The sequence below is a fragment of the Notamacropus eugenii genome, chromosome 3 (assembly GCF_028372415.1).
Source record: "Notamacropus eugenii isolate mMacEug1 chromosome 3, mMacEug1.pri_v2, whole genome shotgun sequence".
NCBI classification, from domain to species: Eukaryota; Metazoa; Chordata; class Mammalia; order Diprotodontia; family Macropodidae; genus Notamacropus; species Notamacropus eugenii.
Window position 1 is genome coordinate 409,375,408 of NC_092874.1, and position 23,994 is coordinate 409,399,401.

Sequence of the window (23,994 nt, forward strand, 5' to 3'; positions counted from 1 at the left end):
ACCAGGTACTGCTAACATTGTAAAGGAACCCTGAAGAGCCTGGTGGCAGAGGAGAGCCCTAAAGTGGAGAGATAACCCTAAACCTGAGGGTCCCTAGGAAGGGAGATTGTATAGTACCTCCCCTTCACTCCACCCTGAAAAGTAAATCCCACTGGAGAATCAGCCAACACCTTAGTTATGGTCTTACACTTTTGGTAAAGAGGTGAGAACAATGAAGACCTCCACTGATGGGGCATGGCTAAACAAGTCACAGTACAAGAATGCATTAGACTATCTGTTGTTGTTCAGTCATGTTCAACTCCTCGTGACCACATTGAGGACTTTCCTGGGAAAGATACTAGAGTGCTTTGCCATTTCCTCCTCCAGTGGATCTTTTTGTCAGTCAATCTGAGGTTAATTGATTTTAGTTGGATATTGTACATTCTTCTGAAACTGAAGTTTGCAGAATAGAATGCATTTAAAAAAAACCCAGAAAATATGGCTGACACAAAATAAGCTACCTAAAAGGCATGATGAAGGAGATGTGTGACTGGGAAAGGAGGCAACCTTATTGACTTCACCTGAAGGGGGCCACTGGCAGATAGCCTTTTTGGTACATTAGTGCATATGAGACACTGACAGAGCAAGTTTCCAGTATGTTGGGTAGAGAGTCTTTACGGAGAATATATGGGAAAACACAGACAAGATACATAATGGCATGAGAAACCTAAGGAATTGCGGTTGACATAGTGAAGCCATATTGATGAAATCACATATCTACCAAAACCCAAGTTGAAAGCCAGTTCAGGACAAAAGATAAGATTCTTCCTCTTCAGGGAACACCAGCAGAACAGAGTTGCTCTTTCAAGAGCTGAGAACCAGCCAAAGACCAAGCTCACCTACTCTATAATGTTATGTAGGGCTCAGTCTCTATGTGCTTCTAACTTACCAGCTTCCTACTTGGAAGAGTATAAGACAGATAGCAATTGACTCTGTCTTTGACAAGTTAGTTAATTGGTATTTGAGCAAATTGTTCTATCTAGCTCTCAACACTTCTGAGCTCCAGACCTGTATCTCCTATAGGATATATTTCTTCTTTCTTCTATTCAATGTATCTAAAAGCAAACTCATTATCTTTCTCTTTAAACCTGTTCCTTCAGACATCACTACGTTAATCGATGGCGTGACCATTCAGTGAGTTTCCCATAGGTGTGCACAAAGCAGGGTTCAGGTGTGCTGGCGTTCCTAGTCAGTGCTCTGTGCTTACCAACGGTATAGCCTACGTTTACAAGCTTGGCATTATCTCGACCTTTTCCTTTACTTTCTCTCTTATATGCTGTCACTTACCCCATCTACTTGATGCTCTCTCTGCAATATCTCAGACATTTATCCCTTCTTTATTGCCACTTCTACCACCCTAGCACAATAGACCTTTCTTTTTCTGGATGACTGCAATAGCTTCCTTCTCTCTTTCTCCAGTCATACCATTCCAATTCAGGCTTCATATTATCATAATAACCTTTCCTAGGTACAGCTCTAGCCATGTCATTTCTTTTCTTTAAAATCCTGTAAGGCTCCTAATTCCCGCTAAGTGAAGTTTAACTGTCTGGCAATCTTAGCCCTCCATGATTTGGTGCTATCCTTTCTTTTCAGCCTTATCATATATTGTCCTCCTCCCCCCTCCATTGTTATTCTTGTTGAGGGACTCTTCCTGACCCCCATTTTCAGATTTTCTTGGTAAAGATACTAGAGTAGTTGCCATTTTCTTCTCCAGTTTATCTTGAAGATGGCGGAGTAGAAAGACGCAAATACACATAGCTCCGAACCCACAACCCATACAACATCGGTATAAAGTAACTCACGGCGAATTCTGGAGCAGTGAGGCCACAGAACAGTGAAGAGAAGGAGATTTCTGTTCCAGAGGGACCTGCAAACCTCTCGCAAAAGGTCCGTCGCGCTGCAGATGCGGAGCCCAGCCCAGCCCAGACCTGCTGCGGTCGCAGCACCAAGAGAAACAGACCCGAGCAGGCTTCAGGGACAGGATCTCCAGTGGCCGCACAAGTCCCTCCACCCACAGGTGATGGGGGTCGGTGAGAGAGTCTCTTTGGTGGGTCGAGAGGGGAGTGGGGTGCCCCCATAACTCGGCCCCCCCCCCCTGGAGGTAGAGGCTGGGAGGCGGCTGCAGACCCGGGCTCCCCAAGCGGGCAGGAGCCTGGATCCATTGTTGAAGGTCTGTGCATAAACCCCCTGAGGGAACTGAGCCTGAGAGGCGGCCCTGCCCCAACCTCAGCACCTGATCTTAATCTCGCACTGAATAGCAGCCCTGCCCCCACCCAAAGCCCTGAGGCTGGAAGCAGCATTTGAATCTCAGACCCCAAACGCTGGCTGGGAGGATCAGGAGGCGAGGTGGGTGTGAGGAGAACATTCAGAGGTCAAGTCACTGGCTGGGAAAATGCCCAGAAAAGGGAAAAGAAATAAGACCATAGAAGGTTACTTTCTAGGTGAACAGGCATTTCCTCCCTGCCTTTCTGATGAGGAAGAACAATGCTTACCGTCAGGCAAAGGCACAGAACGCAAGGCTTCTGTGTCCCAGCCCACCCAATGGGCTCAGGCCATGGAAGAGCTCAAAAAGAATTTTGAAAATCAAGTTAGAGAGGTGGAGGAAAAGCTGGGAAGAGAAATGAGAGACATGAAGTCAAAGTATGAACAACAAATCAGCACCCTGCTAAAGGAGACCCAAAAAAATGTTGAAGAAAATAACACCTTGAAAAATAGGCTAACTCAATTGGCAAAAGAGGTTCAAGAAGCCAATGAGGAGAAGAATGCTTTCAAAAGCAGAATTAGCCAGATGGAAAAGGAGATTCAAAAGCTCACTGAAGAAAATAGTTCTTTCAGTTTATCTTGAAGATGAGAAACTGAGGCAAACAGGGTTAAGTGATTTGCCCAGGGTCACACAACTCGTCTGAGACTGGATTTGAACTCATGGAGTTGAGTCTTCCAGATTCCAAGCCCAGTGCCTTCTACACTGTGCCCCCTATCTACCCTTTCTGCCCTCGTATTTTACCTCTCGTATCTTCCCTCTTCCATGCTCTTACTCACATAGTCCTGTATTTTGGAAGTGTCTTCTCTCATCTACTTTGCTTAGCATATTCATATATACCTTTTAAAAACCCAAATCAAGTGCCATTTCCTCTACGAAGCCTTCTTTGCTCCATCTTGACCTGGAACCTTACTTAGAACTTTGCACTTCTCTAATGCACTTCCAAGTAGGATTATGTACTGTAGTCATTAATATTTGTGTCATGTTCCTTCTAGATGAGTGAGATCTAGAATAGGGTCTATGTCCTATAGAAATTTAGAGTCTCCCCCAGCATTATCGGGAAGTTTGGTATTTTGTAAATGTTTGTTGAATTGGATTGGGTTGAAAACTTTGAAGTAAATAGCAAAAGTATAACTTAAAATGTCTGTACCTGGAATATTTCTTTGTATGGAGTGAGAGTAGAAAGGCTATTTGGGGGAGGGGTGGCAATTCAGAGGACGGTCTGACCCCAGGCAGAATAGGCAGTCTATTCTTTTCCCCTCTACCCCAACACCTCCTGCCCACCAACCTTGCTTGCTCTCCTCTCCTCTTCCCTCAAAACAGAAGGGGTATTGCCTGATCCAGGCCTCCCAGGAGACAAAAGATGACCTATCCCTCCCCTTTTCCCCACAGCCATCACCCCTTACTTTCTCCTGATGCTTGCTTTCCTCTGCCTCCAATCTTTTGAAGACATGGACTGCCTACAAGTTATGAGACTCTGGGGACTACAGTCTGGATTTTCTTGGGAAGTACTATTACTTTCAACCAGAAAGAAGTGTGCCCCTTGGATTATGTACTCCTGAGATAAAGACCCACCCACCCTGCCTAGTTAAAGATCTGAGACACAGGCCAAATGAACTTCAAGGGTAATTTATTAACACTTTAGAAGCTACTAAGCTTTTGTGTTTTGTTCTTCCTGCCTCTGCTTTCTCTATTTCTGTCTCAACCTTTCTCTTACTCTGACATTTGTTTCTCCTTCAGACTGCTGATCTGTTTCCATTCTCATCTTTCTTCATCCTCTACCCTTTTCCTTAATTGGTTAATGATGTGAAATTTAATAGATTGAAATATTTGGTATGTCTGCTGTATTTATTAACTAAAGTTATGTTTCCTGGTCTTAATTTTAAAATTAAATGAATTTAACCTTTCCTGTGTCTGTCTCACAAGAAAGTCAAAACAAAGGAGTATTTTTTTTAACTTCCATGTGACATTTGATTCATACTTTCCCTTGGCCAGTGGCCCTTGGTGGAGAACAAGGTCCCCCATTTTTCACTTAAAATTTTCCCTTCCCTCTCTTCTCCCCTCCCCTTCCCTGAAGCTCAGATACCATGGGGTCCCTGCCCCCTGTCTAAAGGCTCTCTTCTGGACCCTCCTGGCTTCAGAGTGATTATCAGTAGTAACTGTTGCTCTTTCCCTCCCACCCTGATGTCTTTCTTTTTGTTGCCTCATTAAAGGGGCCATGCCCTGCTTAAACAGGCCTATTCAATGAATGGGTTTTACTTCACCCTAAGTGACTACCTGCACAGACCTTGGCCTAAAGGGGCCAAGGTCTCCCAGTGCATCCTGGGTCATCTCCAGTCATCCTGAGGAATATCAGGTCACTGGATTCAGATGGCTCTGGAGGAGAAGTGAGGCTGGTGACCTGCACAGCCCTCCCTCACTCAAAACAAAGTCAAGAGTCAGTCATGTCATCATTTCTCTGATGGCATGGTCTTCTTTGGCAACAAAGGACAAACACAACCAAACCATAAAATGCCAAATGTCAACTACTATTAAGTAGAAACTCTACCAAATCACACTAGGAGGCTTTCCAATAACTTCTTCAGTTCCTTTGTGGCTTAAAGCCCTTAAGAAGGTTGTTTACAAGTACCGTCTATACTTTCTCTCATCTCATTCTCTTCATAATTCTTAACACTCTATAATCTAGTTTCTGACTTCATCATTCAATGAATCTGCTCTCTCCAAAGTTAACAGTAAGCCAATGGCCAAATCTAATGTCATTTTCTCAATCCTTATGTTTCTGGATCTATGTGTGTCTTTAGACACTGTTGATCACTCTCCTCGTTTCTAGTTTCATGAACACCACTCCCTCCTGGTTCCCTTCCTACCTATTCCTTCTCAGTCTTTGTACTTTAAAAATATTAGTTGACTTGATTAATATAGTCCTTGCCCCTAAATTGTCACCTGTTTCTAACCTGCCATTTTTAAGAATCAGTATTTGAATGAAGAGCAGTGGTTAGGAGTTGGATTTGAAGTCCAGGGTCCTGGGTTCAGAGTCTAGTTCTCCCACTTTCTATTTTTGTGGCAAGTTATTTCACTCCTTTGATTCTCAGTTTCCTTATCTAATAAAGAAGTGGGGAGCAGGGGTAGACTAGATTATCTCTAGGGCTCCTTCCAGCTCCAAATCCTTGACTCTATAGTCCCAGTTTGGGCAGTAGGTGGAGCAGTGGATAGAGCATTGATTCAGAGATCTTCATGAGTTCAAATCCCAGTTTTGGACACTTACTAGCTCTGTGACCCTGGGCAAGTCACTTAACCCAGTTTGTCTCAGTTTCCTCATCTATAAAATGAGCTGGAGAAGGAAATGGCAAATTACTCCAGGATCTCTGCCAAGAAAATCCCAAATGGGGTCACTAAGAGTTGGACACAATCGAAAACAAATATAGCCATAGTTGTAAAGGCAGTGTGATAGAGCCCAGGTATTCTCATTCGGGTAAACATACTCATAGGGGACTTAAGGAGCTATTCAAGAAGGCTTGGTTAATTGTAAATAACTACATTCTCTTGTTGATATTTATTTTTATTTTATTTCCTTTGTAAATACACATTATAACCTCTGGAATTTGTTTGCTTTCATACGAAATAAGGGATATGGGAAGGTTTACTAAAGGCCAAGGAGCAACATCCTCCTCCCCCCCACAAAAACAGCTTGACAACCCTTGTTATAGTATAAGTAGCACTGAGTCAAGGGTCTGGAAATACCTAAGATCAGCTCCCACCTCTGACATTTGCTGTATGACTCTAGACCGATCAAGTGCAACAAATGTGTGTAGCACGCTTTGTAAACCTAAACGTCAGCAAAAATGTCCATCATTGCCAGAGCAACATGGTCACCAATTCAACAATCCATCTTCAGAGATGTTCCAATTTCTAAGAACCTTTCCTCAACATCAAAATTATCTAACTCTTGACTTGTGTGTGGACCAGAAATTTTTCATATGGGAAGTGATTTCCCCTGATTTCAACATGGTACTGGCATTTCTTAGATTTTGTTTAGGAATGCAGCTCATCTCTACTTATGAGCTTTTGCATAGGGGTCAACTCTTCCAGTTTTCTCAGACCTAAGAAAATATAGAAGATGGGATTGTATGTAGTGAGTTCAGTACATGGGGATTTGTAAGTGTCTGAGAACAGATGGTACCTAGATTCTGGAACAATCTTAAAGACAGATAATCAAGCTTCCTTCTTTTACAGATAAGGAAAGTGAGCCTCAGGAGGAGATGTGACTTGTTCAATGTCCTCCAGAGAGGAAATGGTGGAGCCTAGACTGGAACCTAGATCTTCTTACTCCTTGTACAGTGCCCTTTCTACATCATGTTTACTCTCCAGAGTTTATGACGTCACATATTATAATATCCTAAGGCAAGGGCTCTTGTTTTCTTTTGTGTCAAGAATCCCTCTGGCAGGCTGGTGCAGACCAGAATCATGTCCTTAAATAATTAAAGGAAATACTAAACTTCAGAAGTTAGTAAGAATAAGGATGGATTTATTTTTTCCTCTTCAAGTTCATGTACCCCTTTTCCCTCCACTCCCCAATCCACTCTCAAAAGTTCCAATGGATCCCAGATTAAGAATGTCTGGTTTAAAAGTTGTCTTATAAAGATGAAATGAATGTTCAGCTGGCAAAATATTGCCATGTGCAAAATCTTAACACCTCTTTTTCTTCCTTACTAAAATTCTAATGTTCATGCCTCTGATGAAAATGGGTCATAGTAACCTGAAGAAGAAAGACATGTTTCTGGCTACTTTTTAATTTCAAGTCTTATATACTTGGCTTCTTCAAAATGTAAGTATGGGAAGAGAAGAGAGGACAATCTATTTGGACCAATCTCAACCCTTCTCTCCACTTCCACCTTCCTGTTTGGGGTCAGTAGTATCACTTGGAAGTGGGGGAGGTGAGGGAAGAAAGTAGGATGATGAAGAAAAGGGCAGAGAAAAAAGGATAAGGATGAAAAAAAAAGGCAAAACCAGAGAAAGAAGACAGAGGAAGGAGGCAAGAGAGAAGAATAGGAATTAGAGGTTAATACCTGCTCCAAAATGGAAGAGACTTAACTTGCAGATTATTAGAACTAGGAGGGTTGTGCATCTAGTCTAACTATTCTCATTTTATATATAAGAAAACCAAGGGCCAGAAAGGGTACATGATATGAGTAGAGTAATGCAAGCAGGGAAGGTACTCAAACTCATGTCTCCTGACTCCCAGACTTGGGTTCTTCCAGCTATCAAAGGAATCAGAGCATTGCACCCTCTTCTCTTCCTGTTAGGTTTACCCCATCTACGTACTGCTTCTTCAAGTCCTGAGCCCCAATGTGAGGATCTTGTGAACAGCTGGTTAAACTATTGAAATGCTGAAGAAACATTAAAAACCAACTCAACAGCAGTAACCAATGATTTCACCTGGCCCAGTCTTCACTTCTGGCTAAAGGGAGAGAGAAGAGAGAAGTAAAAAGACAGATGGTAGCATGCTTTGGCTCAAGCTCAAGATTTGACCGGTATGGGGGACATTTTGTCAAGAACAGCATTGTTTCTGGTGCCAGTAGACTAGTCTGAGCTCTGTCTCTTTTTCCTGTCTCTGACATTCATGTGGGTGACTTCCAGCCAGAGACTAATAACAGATGTTGGCTGATTTACTGGAGGAAAAATGCTACAACCTGGACTTAGATGTGCATGTAGGTTACTTTTGGTCATTCCCCAAACCAGGGGTTTCTTAAGCAGAGATGCCAATGGCACTGCCTGAAGGGATTCAGTCCCTTGGGACAGGTTAGGTTTTTCTCTTTATCATTGTCATGTGATAGAGGCTCCTACTTCTAAGCTGGATCAACTCCTCTGGACAATTGTTCTCAGCTAGTGGGTCTCAAATTTTTTGGTCTCAGGACCCATTTACACTCTTAAAATTGAAGACCCTTCCCAAAGAGTTTTTGTTTATGGTAGTTCTATCGATGAATATTTACCATATTCAAAATTAAATGTCCTATTATTATGAAAAGTTTTGACCTCTTAGACTCCCTGAAAGGGTCTCTAGGACCCCCAGAGGTCCCTTGACCACACTTTGAGACCCACTGTTCTAAGTTATTACTAAACCATTTGGAATGGTACTTGACTTAGGACTCCTTTCAAGGAAAGGAGACTCAGGAAACAATGCCAATGCTTTTGAAGTAAAACTCCCAATAATCAGGAGTCTGAATCTCAAAGGAAGAACATCTCTTTGATGGCACAAGTCCATTAAAAATTATCTTCATAGTGTGAAGGATAATTTTAAAAAGCCTCCCATCTCCAATTAATTCATTCTAATGAGTTTCCTTAAGAGTAACCCCCTAGGATTTGGCTTATAGGTCCAGTTCATCTTTTCTGGAAATAGGTGTGCTACTATTGGGCTTAGATTTGAGAAGAAATGAGCTTCTCCCTTCTATTTCCTATAGAGAAACACACAATTGAGAAGCAACTTGGTGTAAGGAATGGAAAGAGTTGAATTTGGAGTCTAGAAGACTGGGCTCAAATCTGCCTTCTAACATATACTAGCTATGTGACTCTGGGTAAATCACTTAACCTTCCTGTGCCCCAGAGAGGTCTGCAGAGCAGAAGCCCATCTGCATCGGTGGGAACTTCTCACTAGATATTCTTCACTCTGATGAAAATTATACGTCCCATCCAAAACATAAAAATTAAAAAAATACATAAATTTAAAAATACATAAAAATAAAAAAGTACATAAAAATTCCTTAATATTTTAAAGGTCTTGTTCTGTTTTGCCATTTCACATTATGGGGAACTTATATCTTATATATAGATAGAATATAGAGTATAGATATAGATATTTTATATTCTTATAAGAAGATTTGTATCTTCTTATTCCAAATCTCAAACCCAGCAATCCTCTTCCCAGATTCCTGTTTCAAAAGGTTTTCCTCTTCCAACCTAGTTCATTCATAGGCAAATAATAGTAGTTACACCGCAGGAGTTGTCCATAGCAGATATCTTTTCTGTTACCCAATCACCCGTTTTTGACTTGGGCCCTCGATCATGCCTCAAGACCTTCTAGGGGTTGCTTTCCACAATTTACATTTCACAAGAAATATTTAGCAAATATGGTATATAATGATTACTAGATTGTGAACTCCTTGAGGGCAAGGGCTGTCTTTTGCCTCTTTAGATATCCGTAGCCCTTAGCCCAGTACCTGACATACAGTAGGTGCTTAGTAAACATGGCTCTTTATCAGTTATCCTACCTCACGTTGTTTTAGCATTTTTAAGTTTTTAAATAACTTTCTTCAAAGCAATTGAGTGAAGGAAGTAGTACAATTATTATTATCTTTATGAAAGATGAGGGAAATGAGGTTCAGAAAGTATAACTTACTTCATCATCAATCCAGTCAACAGGCATTTATTAGAGGTTTACTTTGTACCAGGAAATGGGCTAAGAACTGGGGATACAAAGAAAGGTAAAATGACCCTTGTCCTCAAGAACCTTACATTCTAATGGAGAGAACAATAAGCAAGTGTGCATGCAAGGCAAATACAACAAAGAGGGAAGGCACAGTCAGGACAGAAGTGAGGGAATGTAGGAGATCAGAAAATGCATTCTGTGGAAGGTGAACACAGCTAGTAAGGGCCAGAACTGGGACTCCCAACACAGGTCTCCTTACTCACAAATCTTGTTTACCCCCTACTTTCCACATACCATCTATCATATTGAACACGTCCCATTTCCCCCTCCAGTCATTAAGAACAGGGCAATGAACCAGTCTTCCTTACAACAGTCTCCTTAAGATATGACCCTCTTATCATTAAAGTCTTATAGATGCTGTGATAGGGAAAAGAAAGAAGGGCTGCAAAAATGAGAAACTCCCAGAAAAATTCAGAGGGTAGGAAACTCCTACTCAGTAATACAGATAATCCATTACTCTATAAACTGACAACCAAAATTTCCTGTAGGTCTTTAACCTAACTCAGGCATTCAAATTCCACAGAAGTCAGGGTTAAAACTGATACTCCAGAGAAGCAAGATGAGAAAAACAGAAGTGAAAGCTCTCAGAACATGAAAAGATTGAAATTAAAGTCTGGGTATACTCCAGGAGAGTCACTTTCAAGGGAGAAGAGAGAATGCCATTTGTAAATTAAGTTAAAGCCAACTCCCAATTATTAGCACTTAGGGAGAGCAGAATGGGTAACTGGTACATACTTTCAAAATATCTGTTTAGCTTTGGAATCAACTTCTTGTGAATAAGAGCAATGTCCTGAAATTCATGGGGAAAAATATTTAGCTATATTGAGATAATCTGCAGTAATAACTGGGAAGCTGCCCAACCATTCCATCCCAACAGATCGCAAATAAACAATCTATGCTCCTACTCAATGATACCCATGGTTACCCCTTCTGTCTCAAGTGCCACAAAATTAATCTTTTAATATCTGAACCAATGTAAGTGGTCAAGTGTCTGCATTATACAGTTCATAAAAGTGGTGATTAACAATATTAATTGACCAACAAAATTAATTCAAATCTGCGTCCTCTTTTTTTATCACCTGTTTGTTACTTCCCCATTCCCCATTAGTTAATAAATATATATTTGATTAAAGACAAAAATTTTGGTCCCTTGCATTTCAAGAAATACTTCATGAATTGATTTTAACATGTGCTAGAATTTTGACTGGATATGAAGTATTAGAATGGACTTGATGGTCTTTAAGGTCTCTTTTAGTTCTAAATCTGTGATCCTGAGACCTAGACCTGGGTTCAAATTGTGCCTCTGATGCTGTGTGACCCTGGAAAAGATATTTAACCAGAATTATCTCTTTTACTTTGTGACTCTCAAAAGTAAAGAAATACCAAGTTGACCCTTAAACTGCACCTGAAGTGAAAAATATCCATTTTTACATGACTAGTGAGAGGTCAAGGTTCTTTCCAAGCAACTTTAAGGGGGAAATATCTTATTTCCCCTTAGGTAATTCATGGGAGACAAAATTTAAATTTCCTTCATGACAGCAAATGCCTTCTATCACCTTTAGTCCCATCTCACTTGACTTTATTGGAAATAAGAAGATTTCAAGGTGAAAAGGAATCTAGAGATTATTTTGTTCACTTGTGTTATTTTACAGATGAAGAAATCAAGGCATAGGGTGTACATAATTCACAGGTACAAATTTAGGCACAGTGAGGGTCTGAATCCAAGATTGTCCTAGTTCAAATCCAGGGGTTTTTCTAATATGTTATGGTGCCTCCTAGAAGCTGTCAGTGACAGTCACAGTCACATTACACCCAAATTACTGACTGAATCAGAACTGGAACTAGTTCCTGTAACTCTCATGGTGGCTCCATTCAACTTTAAATACGAAGGGAAAATCATAGAAAAGTTATCTTTGGACTGATATGGTTTAGCTTCCGGGGTAAAAGGGGATGCTTGTGTTACATGACTGTGATATAGAGAAAGAGAAGAAGGGAAAGTAGTTGTTCCATCTGACCATAAGATCTCTTTCTCCCATATCCACAGCATGACAAGAAATTTGTTTCTAGAGGATGAAACAGTAAATGCTGCCTCTTACCACAGGAAGTTAAGAAAGTATTTTAATTTGCTCCCTCCCCTTGACTTCTTTGAAGAACTTCCCCAGATTTCCTTTTAACTAATTTTTTCAATGACCTTGTGTCTAGACCCATTTCCTTCCCACCTTCATTCTTTATTTCCTCAAAATAAAATACTAAAGGATATTTCAGGGTGCCACCACCCAATACCATCAGGCCCCCAAGTCATTCTCCAAATATTCTTTTCTTACTGTTGTTGTTCAGTCATTTTCAGTTGTGTCCTACTCTTTGAGACCTTATTTGGGATTTTCTTGGTAAAGATACTGGAGTGGTTTGCCATTTCCTTCTCTAGTTCATTTTACAGATGAGGAAGATGCAGACAAACAGGGTTATGTGACTTGCCCAGGGTCATCCAGCTGGTAAGTGTCAGGGGCCAGATTTGAACTCAGGAAGATGAGTCTTCCTGATTTCAGGTATGGCACTCTACCCACTTGGCCACCTAGCTGCCCCCCAGAATAGACTGCTCTAATTCTAATGACAGAGACTTAACAAATTTATAATTTTATTATACTCTGAATAGAGGTGATATTTAAAAAGCAGAGAAATCGACTATACAAAGAATTTATAGGACATTCATTTACATACTGAATTTTTTTTTTACAGTATGGAGTAAAGGTATAATATCTACCAATAGATAAGGCAGAGAAGGCAATGTTAACATGTCAATGATATGAAGGATACAATGACACCATTTAATTAAGCATGGCTTTTTAGCATGTCCACATTATAACACTGAAGGATTATAGAAATACAATTTAACAAGCAGGTTAATAGGCGCCTGGCTACAAATACATGTGGCAAAAAGCTAATATGAGCTCACCAGTCTTTCTTTTCCAGTACTGCATATACACATCTTGAAACGTCTTGGGGGAAAGCATGTTGTGTTAAGTTTGACCGCACATTTGTCACAAAAAGAATGCTGCGTGACTGGATATGCTATTTACTACTGAGTATACCTTACAGTTTTTCTTTTGAGTATGTAAAATTATTTCATACATTTCTAATATATGTGGTAACTTATCATAAGAGAAACACACTATGAGAGCTCTCCTTAGAACCATAAAAATGGACCCTATTTTTCTTGCTAAGAAGAGTCAAGCTCCTAGTGGATTTTCCCTGACGCTCTTTTTAACACAGAACAAAAATTTAAAAAGAGCAAAAAACAAAAACAAAAATAAGCATGCCAGTAAATGATCTTTTTTGTTTTTTTCTTAAAATGGCAATCTTCAGGCTTTAAAGTCCTTCCTGAATACACGTGGGCATGAAATGCTGTGACAATATCTTGAAAACTACAAGTCATTGTGTACTGGAAGGAAAGGAGGGGCCCCAATGCCATGGCATTTTCTTCAAAAAGAATGATTATCTGAACTTGATTTAAGTCCTAAGCAAAATTTTTCTTCTTTTTCTTCTTTTGTGGGGGCATCCTTTCCATGTGAGTAACACTCTTGGAAGATCCAATAATTTAAGCCCTTTCAACCATTTAGTTTTCCCAAACTTCTGATGAAATGAAACACTGTTGGACTGGATATCCCTTAGAAGTGGTTTAAGAGCTAAAATTCTGCCTGATTGGTTGTTCTTAAGGCACATGGGATCCCCGAAATGCCCAAGCAGACTCTTTATATGGCAATGCAAATACTACATGATGAGTAAATGTGTAACAGAATCATAAAGCATTTGGCACAGAAATGAGGTCCTGGCCTTTGTCATGTCAACTGGAGCAAGAAGCTGTCTACCTGTTAGCTTTCTATACGATGCCCACCGCAACTCAGCCAATACCAATTGCCTTTGAACTGCGATCTTCCCTGCCTTAGGTTGCCTTGACTCATGCATTCGTCCCTTCATAAGTGTAAATTTTCAAAGCCTAAATTGGTCACTATGATTCCTGCATAAAGTAAGCACTGATATCTGTTCTTGGAAAGGGTAGGAGTATATTATTGTTAAGGAAAACTTTAATGGGGGATACTTGGGGTCTTTTAACATTTACTCGGCACCTTGTGCACAAGAGAGGAGAAAGTTCATGTTGCATCAACCAGGTAAAGTCCTGGATCACTGGTCCCAGTAGAACTTCACCAATGATAGATTTGCAGGGAAAACCATTTGGATATAGAAATATACACAAGTAAGTATTTGCCCATATAATACAGCAGCTAATATGACAACTAAAAAAGTCTATATTCTCAAGGATCATCCCTTTTCTTACCTTCATTCTTAAGATGCCACACTCAGGACACTCACTATAATACAAAGCAAAACCACTTAGCAGCGTGATGAGATGTGAGAGCTTATCAAGGCACAAAGTGCCCTATATAGCATTGTGGTTCTATTCTTACAAATGACATCCAAAATACCAAGTAGATGCCAAGGCAAGAGTTTAACAAAATAATTTTCTTTTTTCCCTTCTGGGTGCATTAGCTGATACTATCCACAATAAAAAAAAAAATTTGGCATAAAACCCATAAAGAACTTAACTTGATGAACAAGATATTGAAAAACAAATCCAAATATGCAAAAAGACTTTCTGAAGAAACAGTATTTCCAAAATACAGGATGTGTTATAACAATACCATAAGAAAATACTGACATACTTTCTAAGCAAGGCACATGCAATAGAATATACTCAGATACAATAACACAAGAAATGCAAAGCTCAACAAGGTGTCTAGTAAAGGGTACTCATACAACAGAGCAATATCAAATTTCTACTATAAATAATCTGGCGTAGGCAAAAATATAAATTATATAAAATCATTTTTTGCTTTTCCCTCATTTTTATCCTACTATTATTTAAAATGGTTTCTTTCTTGCTTGACTCTTCATACAAAATATATTTTTTAAATGAACAGAATACATAAAGCCTTCACCATACAATTTTTTTAAAATGACATCTCTAACTTTTCATAAAGCACAATGACCTCAATCATTCCCAGATTTAGACCTTACAATCTCGGTATCCCTATACCTCTGTCTGTCTTCATGGTCCCTGAAAAAAAAAAAAAAAACAACCTACACTAACCTTCATCAAACATACTTCCCCCTTCTCAGTTCAACTCTATCTTGGTTATGGAAAGATGAAGGGAAGAGCAAACGATTGTACAAGAAGCCCATTATTCTCTGAAAGAACATCACTTTGTGAGGGTCATAGCTACCGTGGATGCAAAAAGGACAAGTGTCACCATAAGGCCATGCATGCAGTTCTATTATGTATTGAATCTCATAAAATTCCATGTGATATAGTGAGTAACCAGGCAATCATTCCAATGTTCACCCAAGAGATCCTGGGGAAGGTGAGAAGAATATACGAGCTTTTCTCTTTCAATGTTTATCTCCAAAGCAGACTCCCTGGATAGGTACAGATGCTCCAGACACAGCTTCTTTTAATTAGAACTTGGCACTTGGCTGTGAACATGTTTCAAAAGACAAAAATTTCATCTTGAGAAAGGCCAAGGAATTTTGAAGTGTTTCTTTTAAAATAAGAAGAAAAAAAAAGCAAGGAAGGAAAGAAGAAGAAAAATGTACAACAGTCTCATAGAAGGCCCTGTTTTTCTTCTTGGGATCAGTACGTTTGAGTGAATTGTTCAAAAGGGCATCATCTCTCTCTGCTTGCACCAAAGTGGTCTGTCTGTCAGAGAGATTTCAGATCTTTTTGGGTGAGCCAATCATGACCTTTGATACAAAGTTCACAATGGCACTGGCGGGCTGCTCAGGATCATGTTCTGCAAAGAGGTGGCACACGTTGTCCGTAGCGCTCCCTTGTTTTCTTGCAACGAATCCAAATACTCTGGAAAAGGCAATTAAAAAATTAAATAGGCAACACCTACATGTAACCACACAGTCACCCTGTACAAACAACCATATACTATTTTCCCCGTACTATTTACTTCAATCACGTCACAACTAGAAAGTATCTCCTCATTATAATAACGTCCAACAAGACACATCTGTGATTATCTAACCTGCTTTATTTGCTAGTACATAGGGTCATAACTTAACATATAGGACCTGCTATGTGCCAGGCACTGTGCTAAGCTCTTTAAAAATATCATTTCATTTGATCCTGGGAGGTAGCTGTTATTATAATTAGTTATTATTTTACAAGATGGAGAAACTTGAGACAGAATTTAAGTGACTTGCCCAGGGTCACATAGCTAGTGTGTATCTAAGACTGAAATCAAACTTAGCTCTTCCTAACTCCAGACTCAGCTCTCTATCTGCCACACTTTGTACCATTATTAGTGAAGACTGAACTCAGAGCCTGACTATACCTAAAATATAAAATACATTCAGACTGTGTAGGAAAGATGACAGTGTCTTGTAGAGATCAGACAGGCAGACGACGGATAGATGGAGTAGACAGCTGGATTAGAAACAGGTAAGTAGATAGATAGATCCATAAGATCTACAAAGTGCTTTAACATATGGTATATCATTTTATCCTTATAAAAACTCTGTAAAGTAGCTATCATTATCATTCCCATCTTACAGAAGAGGGAACTACGGCTGTGAGTGTTTAAGAGCTTTGCCCTGGGATCTCACAACTAGCAAGTGTCTGAGAATTTGAACTCAGGAATTTCTGAGTCTAAGCCTTATAACTAACCACTACACAAGGAAATTTTTATCTAGCACTCGTGAACTTATTTTTAAAAATATTTTAATAATTACATGTTGATAAAGCTTCCCTTGTAATCATGTTAGTTTTATATTTTCTCTGTCTCTCCCACACACACATCTGTTAAGAAATTAAGAACCTCTGCTCAATTCCAAGTTGCTTTGCTAAAATTATATTTGAAATTTGAAAATCAGCATGGTTCGTATATAAGAAACACTGTAGACCTTTCAAAAATATAAGTCAAGTATGTAAGATCTGTTTTCCCTTATTTTTATGTTCTTAAATTACAAACTCTACACGGGGTGTCCCAAAAGTCTAAGTAAAATTTTAAGCTGCACAAGGCTACAGTTTAATATTTCCTTCGGACTTTTGGAACCCTCCCCTCTACCTCCATAAACTTTTAAAACAAAGAGTATCGTTTGATTATTTTCTTCAAAAAGTTGTAGTGACTGCTATACTAAATGCAGATAAATGGTCGTTCTGGAGTCAGAAGACCTGAGTTCAAATGCTACCTCTGATGCTTACTATCTGGGTAACCTTGGGTGAGTCAAAGAACCTTCACACACCTCAGTTTCATCATCTGTAAAATGAGGAGGTTAACCTAGAAGGTCTCTCAAATTCACACCAGCTCTAAATCTATGATTCTATGTGACTTTTTTTCAATTGGAAGAAAGATAGCTTTATCGAAGGTGAACAACCAAGGATTCCAAGGCAGGGGATATTCATCAATAACCATCGTTTACGCCAAAGAAAATTAAAACAATTTTCTTTTGAGAGCAGGGACTATATTTTATTTTTCTTACTAAAGAAATATCTAGAAGAGCGTTACACAATATTATTTATTCACTCAAGGAATATTCATGAATTGACTAAAAGACCCAAGGGCTGGAGACAGGCATGAGAAATGTAATTATCTTTCCCTAGAATAATATATGCTAATTTACGAGATAGTCATTGGATAGTCAGATACAAAGATCTAACAGAGGATGGAAAGATCTTTCCTACTTGAGTTAGGAAATTCACATGGTCCTTTAGCTCTTTTACTGAGATCCAATGACCTCAAAACTATTCCAACTGTTTACTAAAAGGCACCTTTAGAAAATATAATAATGATGTATAATCTCTTTTACTTTAATTAATATTAGTTGACAATATCTTTTTTCAGGCCATATGTAGGAATATTATATTATTCACACCATGTAAAGAGGAGAGAGGTCATGGGCATCTTTGCTCATTGTTAAACCTTACTCTAAATATAAAATATTATACTCTGTCAACATAATTGAAGGGTCGTTCTGTGGAAAAAGGATTAGACTTGTTCTATTTGGTCTGGGAAGACAGAACCATAAAAAATGGATAAAGTATGCAAAAAAAGGTTAGGCTTGATGTAAGGGAAATTTTCCCAATAATTAGAGCTATTCAAAGTGACATGGAGTACACTTTGATTAATGAGGGTAACCCTCATTGGAGGTCAACAAGCAAAGGTTAAATTACCACTTGTTGGGTCAGGTTTGACTGGATGGATATTGAGACCAGTTCTAAAATTTTGGGACTCATATTCTTGTCCTTAAAAACAAGGAGGAAACTACAGGGTAGTCTTGCCAAACGGGGGGCATCTTAACAATTTAGAAAGATTATGCTAAGTGAACATCTGTGGAAATTGGGATAAAAGTTCAAGTCTACATAATGACTCCAAGCTAAAAGATAAAGCTAAAATACTTTAAAATAAAGGAATCCAGATAACGATGGACGACTTACTTTGCTGAAGGGCCATCTTTGATCCACCTTGTTGTACATGAAAAGAAGAAAAAAAATGAAAGCATTAATTCTGTTTACATTTTCAAGGCAAAATTAAAGACTTATTACTTATTAACAGGTGAAAATGACTTACTTCCTGTCCTGTGGATCCAAAGCACAGAAAATGACAGTGTTCACTGGATAATGTCTTCGGAAAAAAAGTCTGTTAAGAGAATGAAACGAAGGGAGAAAAATCAGGGTTTTTAGCATTTCTCTTTTAAAACTGAGGCATGGATAATTATTAGTGTGAGTGGGGGCACTAAGTAGTATATTTTGAGAGGCAGCATGATAATGTATAAAAGGATGCTGGATTTTATGGCAAGAGACATAAATTTTAAGTTGGCTCTTCTATCTATGTGCAACTGGGCAGCTCACTTATCTCCCTAAGTTTCACCTCTCCTCTCTGCAAAATGAGAATGTTCCCTGTGATGACTCTTTTAATATTATTTCCTTGAAGGAACAGCCCGTTGTACTTGTAACTTACGTTATATAACTCTGGAAGACAGTAATAGAATTCAAAAGAATCTTTGTATTTTAAGGAAATGATTTTTAAAAAGATACAAACATACAAAGTCACATTTGTATACATGTAAGGAAGGCTATTTCTTACGACCAAAGGTTAAAAAATATTACAGTAAGAGAAAAATAAATCTTGCCACACAATCACAACAGGAAAAGTACTCCAAGGCACAGACTTTGTCCACATCATGACCAGTCACCTAGTCAGGGGTGGGGAACTTGCAGCTTCAATTTGTTCTGTGAAGTTTGGATTTAGTCAAAGCGTCACACTTGAGGACCTAGAAGGCCACATATGTCCTCGAGGCCACAGGTTCCCCACCCCTGACCTAGATGATATGATTAAGTCCTCCAAGGCTTCAGGGATGTGTGTGTGCCAAAGCCAAAGAAAACAGAAATGCTACTATTATAAAAAGTAAGTAATTAAAGCAGGACTGTTATAAAAAAGGCTAGTGAGGCACATAAGACCATGTAAGTAATCTCTGTACTATACTTAGCAGTAACCTGATAAAACTGTTAGAAAAATATGCCTGGTATGTACTTCCATGTTTCTGAAGGGAGAGGAATTGGCTTTATGATGGTATTAGTACAGGGAGTTCCCAAGTGAGGAAACTCCCCTCTACCAATACCTGTAGACAGGTTGGCACCCTGTCTACAACATATTATTCTTAGAGAGTTGCCTAGAACGTTGACAGCACCAGTGAGGTGCTCAGAGTCACATGGCATTATGCGTCAGAGACAGAAGTTACACCCGGGCTTCCTGGCCAGATCTCCATGTACTCTATCATGTTGTTTCTCCCTATGAAATTGTAGAAAAATGACTGAAAATGAGATTTTGTTTCAACAAGAAAAGGAAAGACAGGAATTGCGCTAAACTTGAAAACCACCAATAACTTTAAAGAATTTTTAAATCAAAGAAAGCAAGCCAGGGTAACATCGTGACTTAGACAAACCATACAGAGGCCACTCACTTCCGCTGATTGTCAGTCAGTGTAATTCCCTGGGCAGACACTTTGAAATGGACGACTGTAGAAATGGGAGGAGGGTCTTGAACCAGCGTCATGCTCAAGGCCTTCTGTACAGCTTGGTAGCCTGTGAGTGACTCCATTTCCACGGAATTTAAGTACCAAACATTGCAGGCTGTCAAGAGTGAAAAACAAAAAAAAGTTTAATGTCATTCTAGTTGCGATGCTACTACATTTCAGAAACTGTGTGTACTAAGATACTCGGAACAGATTCTAAATTAAAAAGTGAGGCAGTCCCTGACTTCAAGGGCCCTCTAAAAATGCAATGCATACATACATACACACACATATAATATGCATATATACACACACATACATAAATACACACATGCACAGACACATGTGGCAATTTTATTGGGAAGTGAGCGGGTTAAGGAACTGAGAAAGTCATTAACAGTTGGGAGGAATCAAAAAAAAGCCTCAAGTAAGAGGAAGCACTTGATTCTATTTTGAAGGAAACTAAGGATTCTTTAAGGACGAGGAAGTGGCAACATATGAGGAGGAGACCTCAGGTATCAGGTAGGAAAAATACCAGATAAGCCAGTTTGGCTGGAACAGAGTATGTGAAATGGAGTAATATTTGATCAACCTAGAAAAGTAGGCTGGAGTTAGGTTGTGGAAGGCATTTTGTGGTGAATAGGAATTCTGATTTTATCCTAGAGGTAATAGGGAGCTTCAGGAGCTTTTGGAGCAAGGGAGTAACATGGTTAGACCTGTGATATCACTGCACAATGAACACTCAATTCAATGACTATTTACTAAGTGCCTACTATATGCATGGCACAGTGCTATGTTCTAGGGAGATAATAATAACTAATAATAGTAATGACTACACATTCATATGGCATTGTAAACTTTGTAAAGCATTTTACATTTACCTCATTTGATAAAGACATATATAGTGCTTGGAAGTTTGAAAAATGCATTTACACATCTCATTTTGAGTCTCCCTACTTCCCTTTGGGGCAAGTATCACAGGTTTTATTATCCCATAAGGAAACTGAAGTTCAGAGAAGTTAAGTAACTAATTCATTTTAATACAGATTACAGGAATCAGAGATTGAATTTCAATCTAGGTCCTCCTGGTAATATTCAATCTACTATGTTACCTACCTCCTGAAACAGCCCTGGCCTTAAAGGAGATGACATTGTGCTGGAATGACATAATACACACACATATAAGGAGACTATATCCTAATACGATGAGAGAGAGAACAGTAGTAACTAAGGAGATTAGAGAATGCTTCAGGGACATGATGGCACCTGAGTTGGGTCCTGAATAAAAATAAACATTGTGAAAGGCAAAGGTACATTCTAGACCAAGGGAATAACTGGTGAGAATACCTACAAGGAAACGAAGGAACTCTGAGGCCAGATAACAGTTTTTTGCCCAGTTTTGCTGGAATGCAATGTGTAAAATGCAGTAATGTGGAATAAAGCTGAGATCAACCAATCATCACTGATGAAACGCTTCCTATGCTTACAGACTGATCGATCTCAGTGCCAACTTAGACGACATAAATGTTCACATCTGCTTCATTAGAAAACACCCCTATGTCATTAGCTTAATTATAAGTTAACCTGCTCAACATGAAAATTCATAGAATAAAAATAATTGACAGGCAATATAGAATATAGGATGAACGCATTTGCAAAACCCCCTTAAGGAAAGAAACTGTGATAATTAATACTCGTTATGAATGCCCCGTACAAGTAAATAAATGGCAAGGGACTTTGAGACTAGGTCTGGAGTCTGAGTCCAACCCCTAGAAGGGAGCAGATGGACTTTGTTTCCTAATTCTGAATTCATACAAAGATACTGATCTTTCAAAGCTGCACTTTCACTTGTGAAGATACAGAGGTTATTTTTATGTTGATATGGAATTATAAGAGGTATATTCACTTTTCAAAAATAATTTTATTAATATATTTTGCTTTTAAATTGCCCCCTGCATCCCTTCTCCCTATTACAGATGCCAGGTTACACATTCATCTCTTGTAACAAAGAATAACAAATTCTTTTAATGTGAAGTAGTCGAAAGAGTTTGAGGGCTTGGAGTACATAGTCTAATCAAGTCTAATCTCTGGTGTCCTCTATAGGTTTCTGATTCCTCATGTACAAAGTAAGGGGGTGAGGTAGCCTGATGGATGCAGTAATCTGGTAGATATAGGCTGAGTGATGAGTCATTGTCAATATTCTTGAGAAGAGCATGGAAAGAGGTGCAGTGTGGCAGAGTAGATAGAGAACTGGCCTCAGGTCAGGAAGATGTGGTCATTCAAACTCCAGCCTTTTGACACATACTAGCTGTGCGACCTCAGGCAAGTCACTTAACCTCTCATGGTACCACCCTTCCTCATGCACCAACAATTCTTTAAAACTGTAATTTGCAGAACAATTGCCATCTGTATCAGCAGAGGCAGTTGGCTCAAGGAGAGTTCCAATCACCAATGAAATACAGGTCTGGACCAAAAAGAAAGAAATAAAGGAAAACACTAAACAAAGAGAGGGAAAAGATTATGGAAAATGCTAGAAAGAGTACAAGATGGGAGAAAGGCAAATAAAGAGATGAGAATGGATACAGGCCACTAAGCTTTACTTCAATTCATGGGAAACTCTAGAAAGCATTATTAAAAGAGTAGAGAGTGAAAAAAGGAAATAATGACCATTACGAACTACTATGGCTTTATCCAAACTCCACCATGCCAGACTGAGCTAAGGTCCTTTGCTGTTAGAATTGCTGGTCTGGGAAGTGTTCTACATATAATTTAACTGGATTTTAACAAAGCATTTGATGAAGCTTTTTTCCTCTTCCTGGGTACAAGACAGAAAAATATGAGCTATATCCTGGTAGATTTAGGGGGATTCAGAACTGGTTGAGTGGCTGGGTCAAAACAGTGGTCAGTCATATGATATCTTTTTGGGAAGAAGACACTAGTGGTCTTGGGCAGCTAGGTAGCTCAGTGGATAGAGAGCTGGGCATCTGGAAGAACTGGATTCCAATCTGGCATAAGATACTTGTGAACTGTGTGACCCTGGACAAATCACTTAATCCTGTTTTTCAGTTTCCTCATCCATAAAATGAGTTGGAAAAGGAAATGGCAAACCAATCAAGTATCTTTGCCAAAAAAACTTTAAGAAGGAGTCACAAAGAGTTGAACATGACTGAAATGATTCAACCACAATAGTGGTCTTGCCTAGGGATTTGTGCCTGGTCCTATGCTATTTAACACTGTTATCAGTGGTTTAAAGATTTGTCAGATTTGCAGATGACACAAATCTAGGAGCGATGGCTGAACTATGGGATGACTGAGTAATCATCAGATTGCATCTGGGGCACTATGCTCAGTTCAGGAGACCATATTTTATGAAAGATGGTGGTAAGCAGGAGAATGTCCAGAGAAGGGAAATGAGGACGATTGTGACCATGACATTTGAAGACTGGCTAAAGGAACTGGTTGTGTTTAGTCTGGAGGAGAGAAGAGAAATCTTATGGGAAAAATGCTAGCTGCCATCAATGTTTTGAAAGACTGTCATATAGAAGGAAGATTAGATTTGTTCTAGTTGTCACTTAATACTGTTTGCCTCAGTTTCTTTACCTGTAAAATGAACCGGAGAAGAAAATGGCAAATCAGTCTAGTATCTTTGCCAAGAAAACCCCAAATTGGGTCATGAAGAGTCAGACATGACTGAAATGAGTGAACAGCAACAGAAAATTTGGACCTGGATGACAAAACTAGGAACAAGTCATGGAAAAGAGGCAAATTTGGTTCTGATGTAAGAAAAAATAATTTTTGACGATCAGAATTATTCAAAAGTAACACGGGCTGCTGCAGGAGGTAGAAGGCTTCCCTTCATTACACAGCTTCAAATATAGCCTAGATGATCACTTTCCAGGAATACTGCAGAGGAGATTTTAATTCAGGTATGAGTTGGACTGTCAGCCTCTGAGATTCTGTGACTATATTATTTCTACATGCCCTTTCAGCACCAAGTGGGATGCTCCAATACCAACCTCTCCCATTAGCCAGAATTTCTTCATGAACAAAATGGGAATAATAATTCTTGTATTTCACTAGGTTGTTGTGGGTAAAGCGTTTTAAACTTAAAAACTATACATTGAGTTGTTATCTTATT

The 23,994-nt window shown here is 39.1% G+C and overlaps 1 protein-coding gene across 9 annotated transcripts in view; it reads right to left on the minus strand.

Moving 5' to 3' along the window:
- Positions 1-12,400: 12,400 nt before the first annotated feature.
- TNS3 (tensin 3) overlaps positions 12,401-23,994 on the minus strand; it is a 511,962-nt gene continuing 500,368 nt past the window's right edge. For all 9 annotated transcript variants that reach the window (XM_072598110.1, XM_072598117.1, XM_072598114.1 and 6 more), the window contains 4 exons: positions 19,806-19,974; positions 18,413-18,481; positions 18,280-18,306; positions 12,401-15,693 (listed from right to left, as the gene is read on the minus strand). In XM_072598110.1, the coding sequence (XP_072454211.1) occupies positions 15,549-15,693; positions 18,280-18,306; positions 18,413-18,481; positions 19,806-19,974 (410 nt within the window). In that variant the 3' untranslated portion in view covers positions 12,401-15,548. The remainder of the gene's footprint in view (positions 15,694-18,279; positions 18,307-18,412; positions 18,482-19,805; positions 19,975-23,994) is intronic.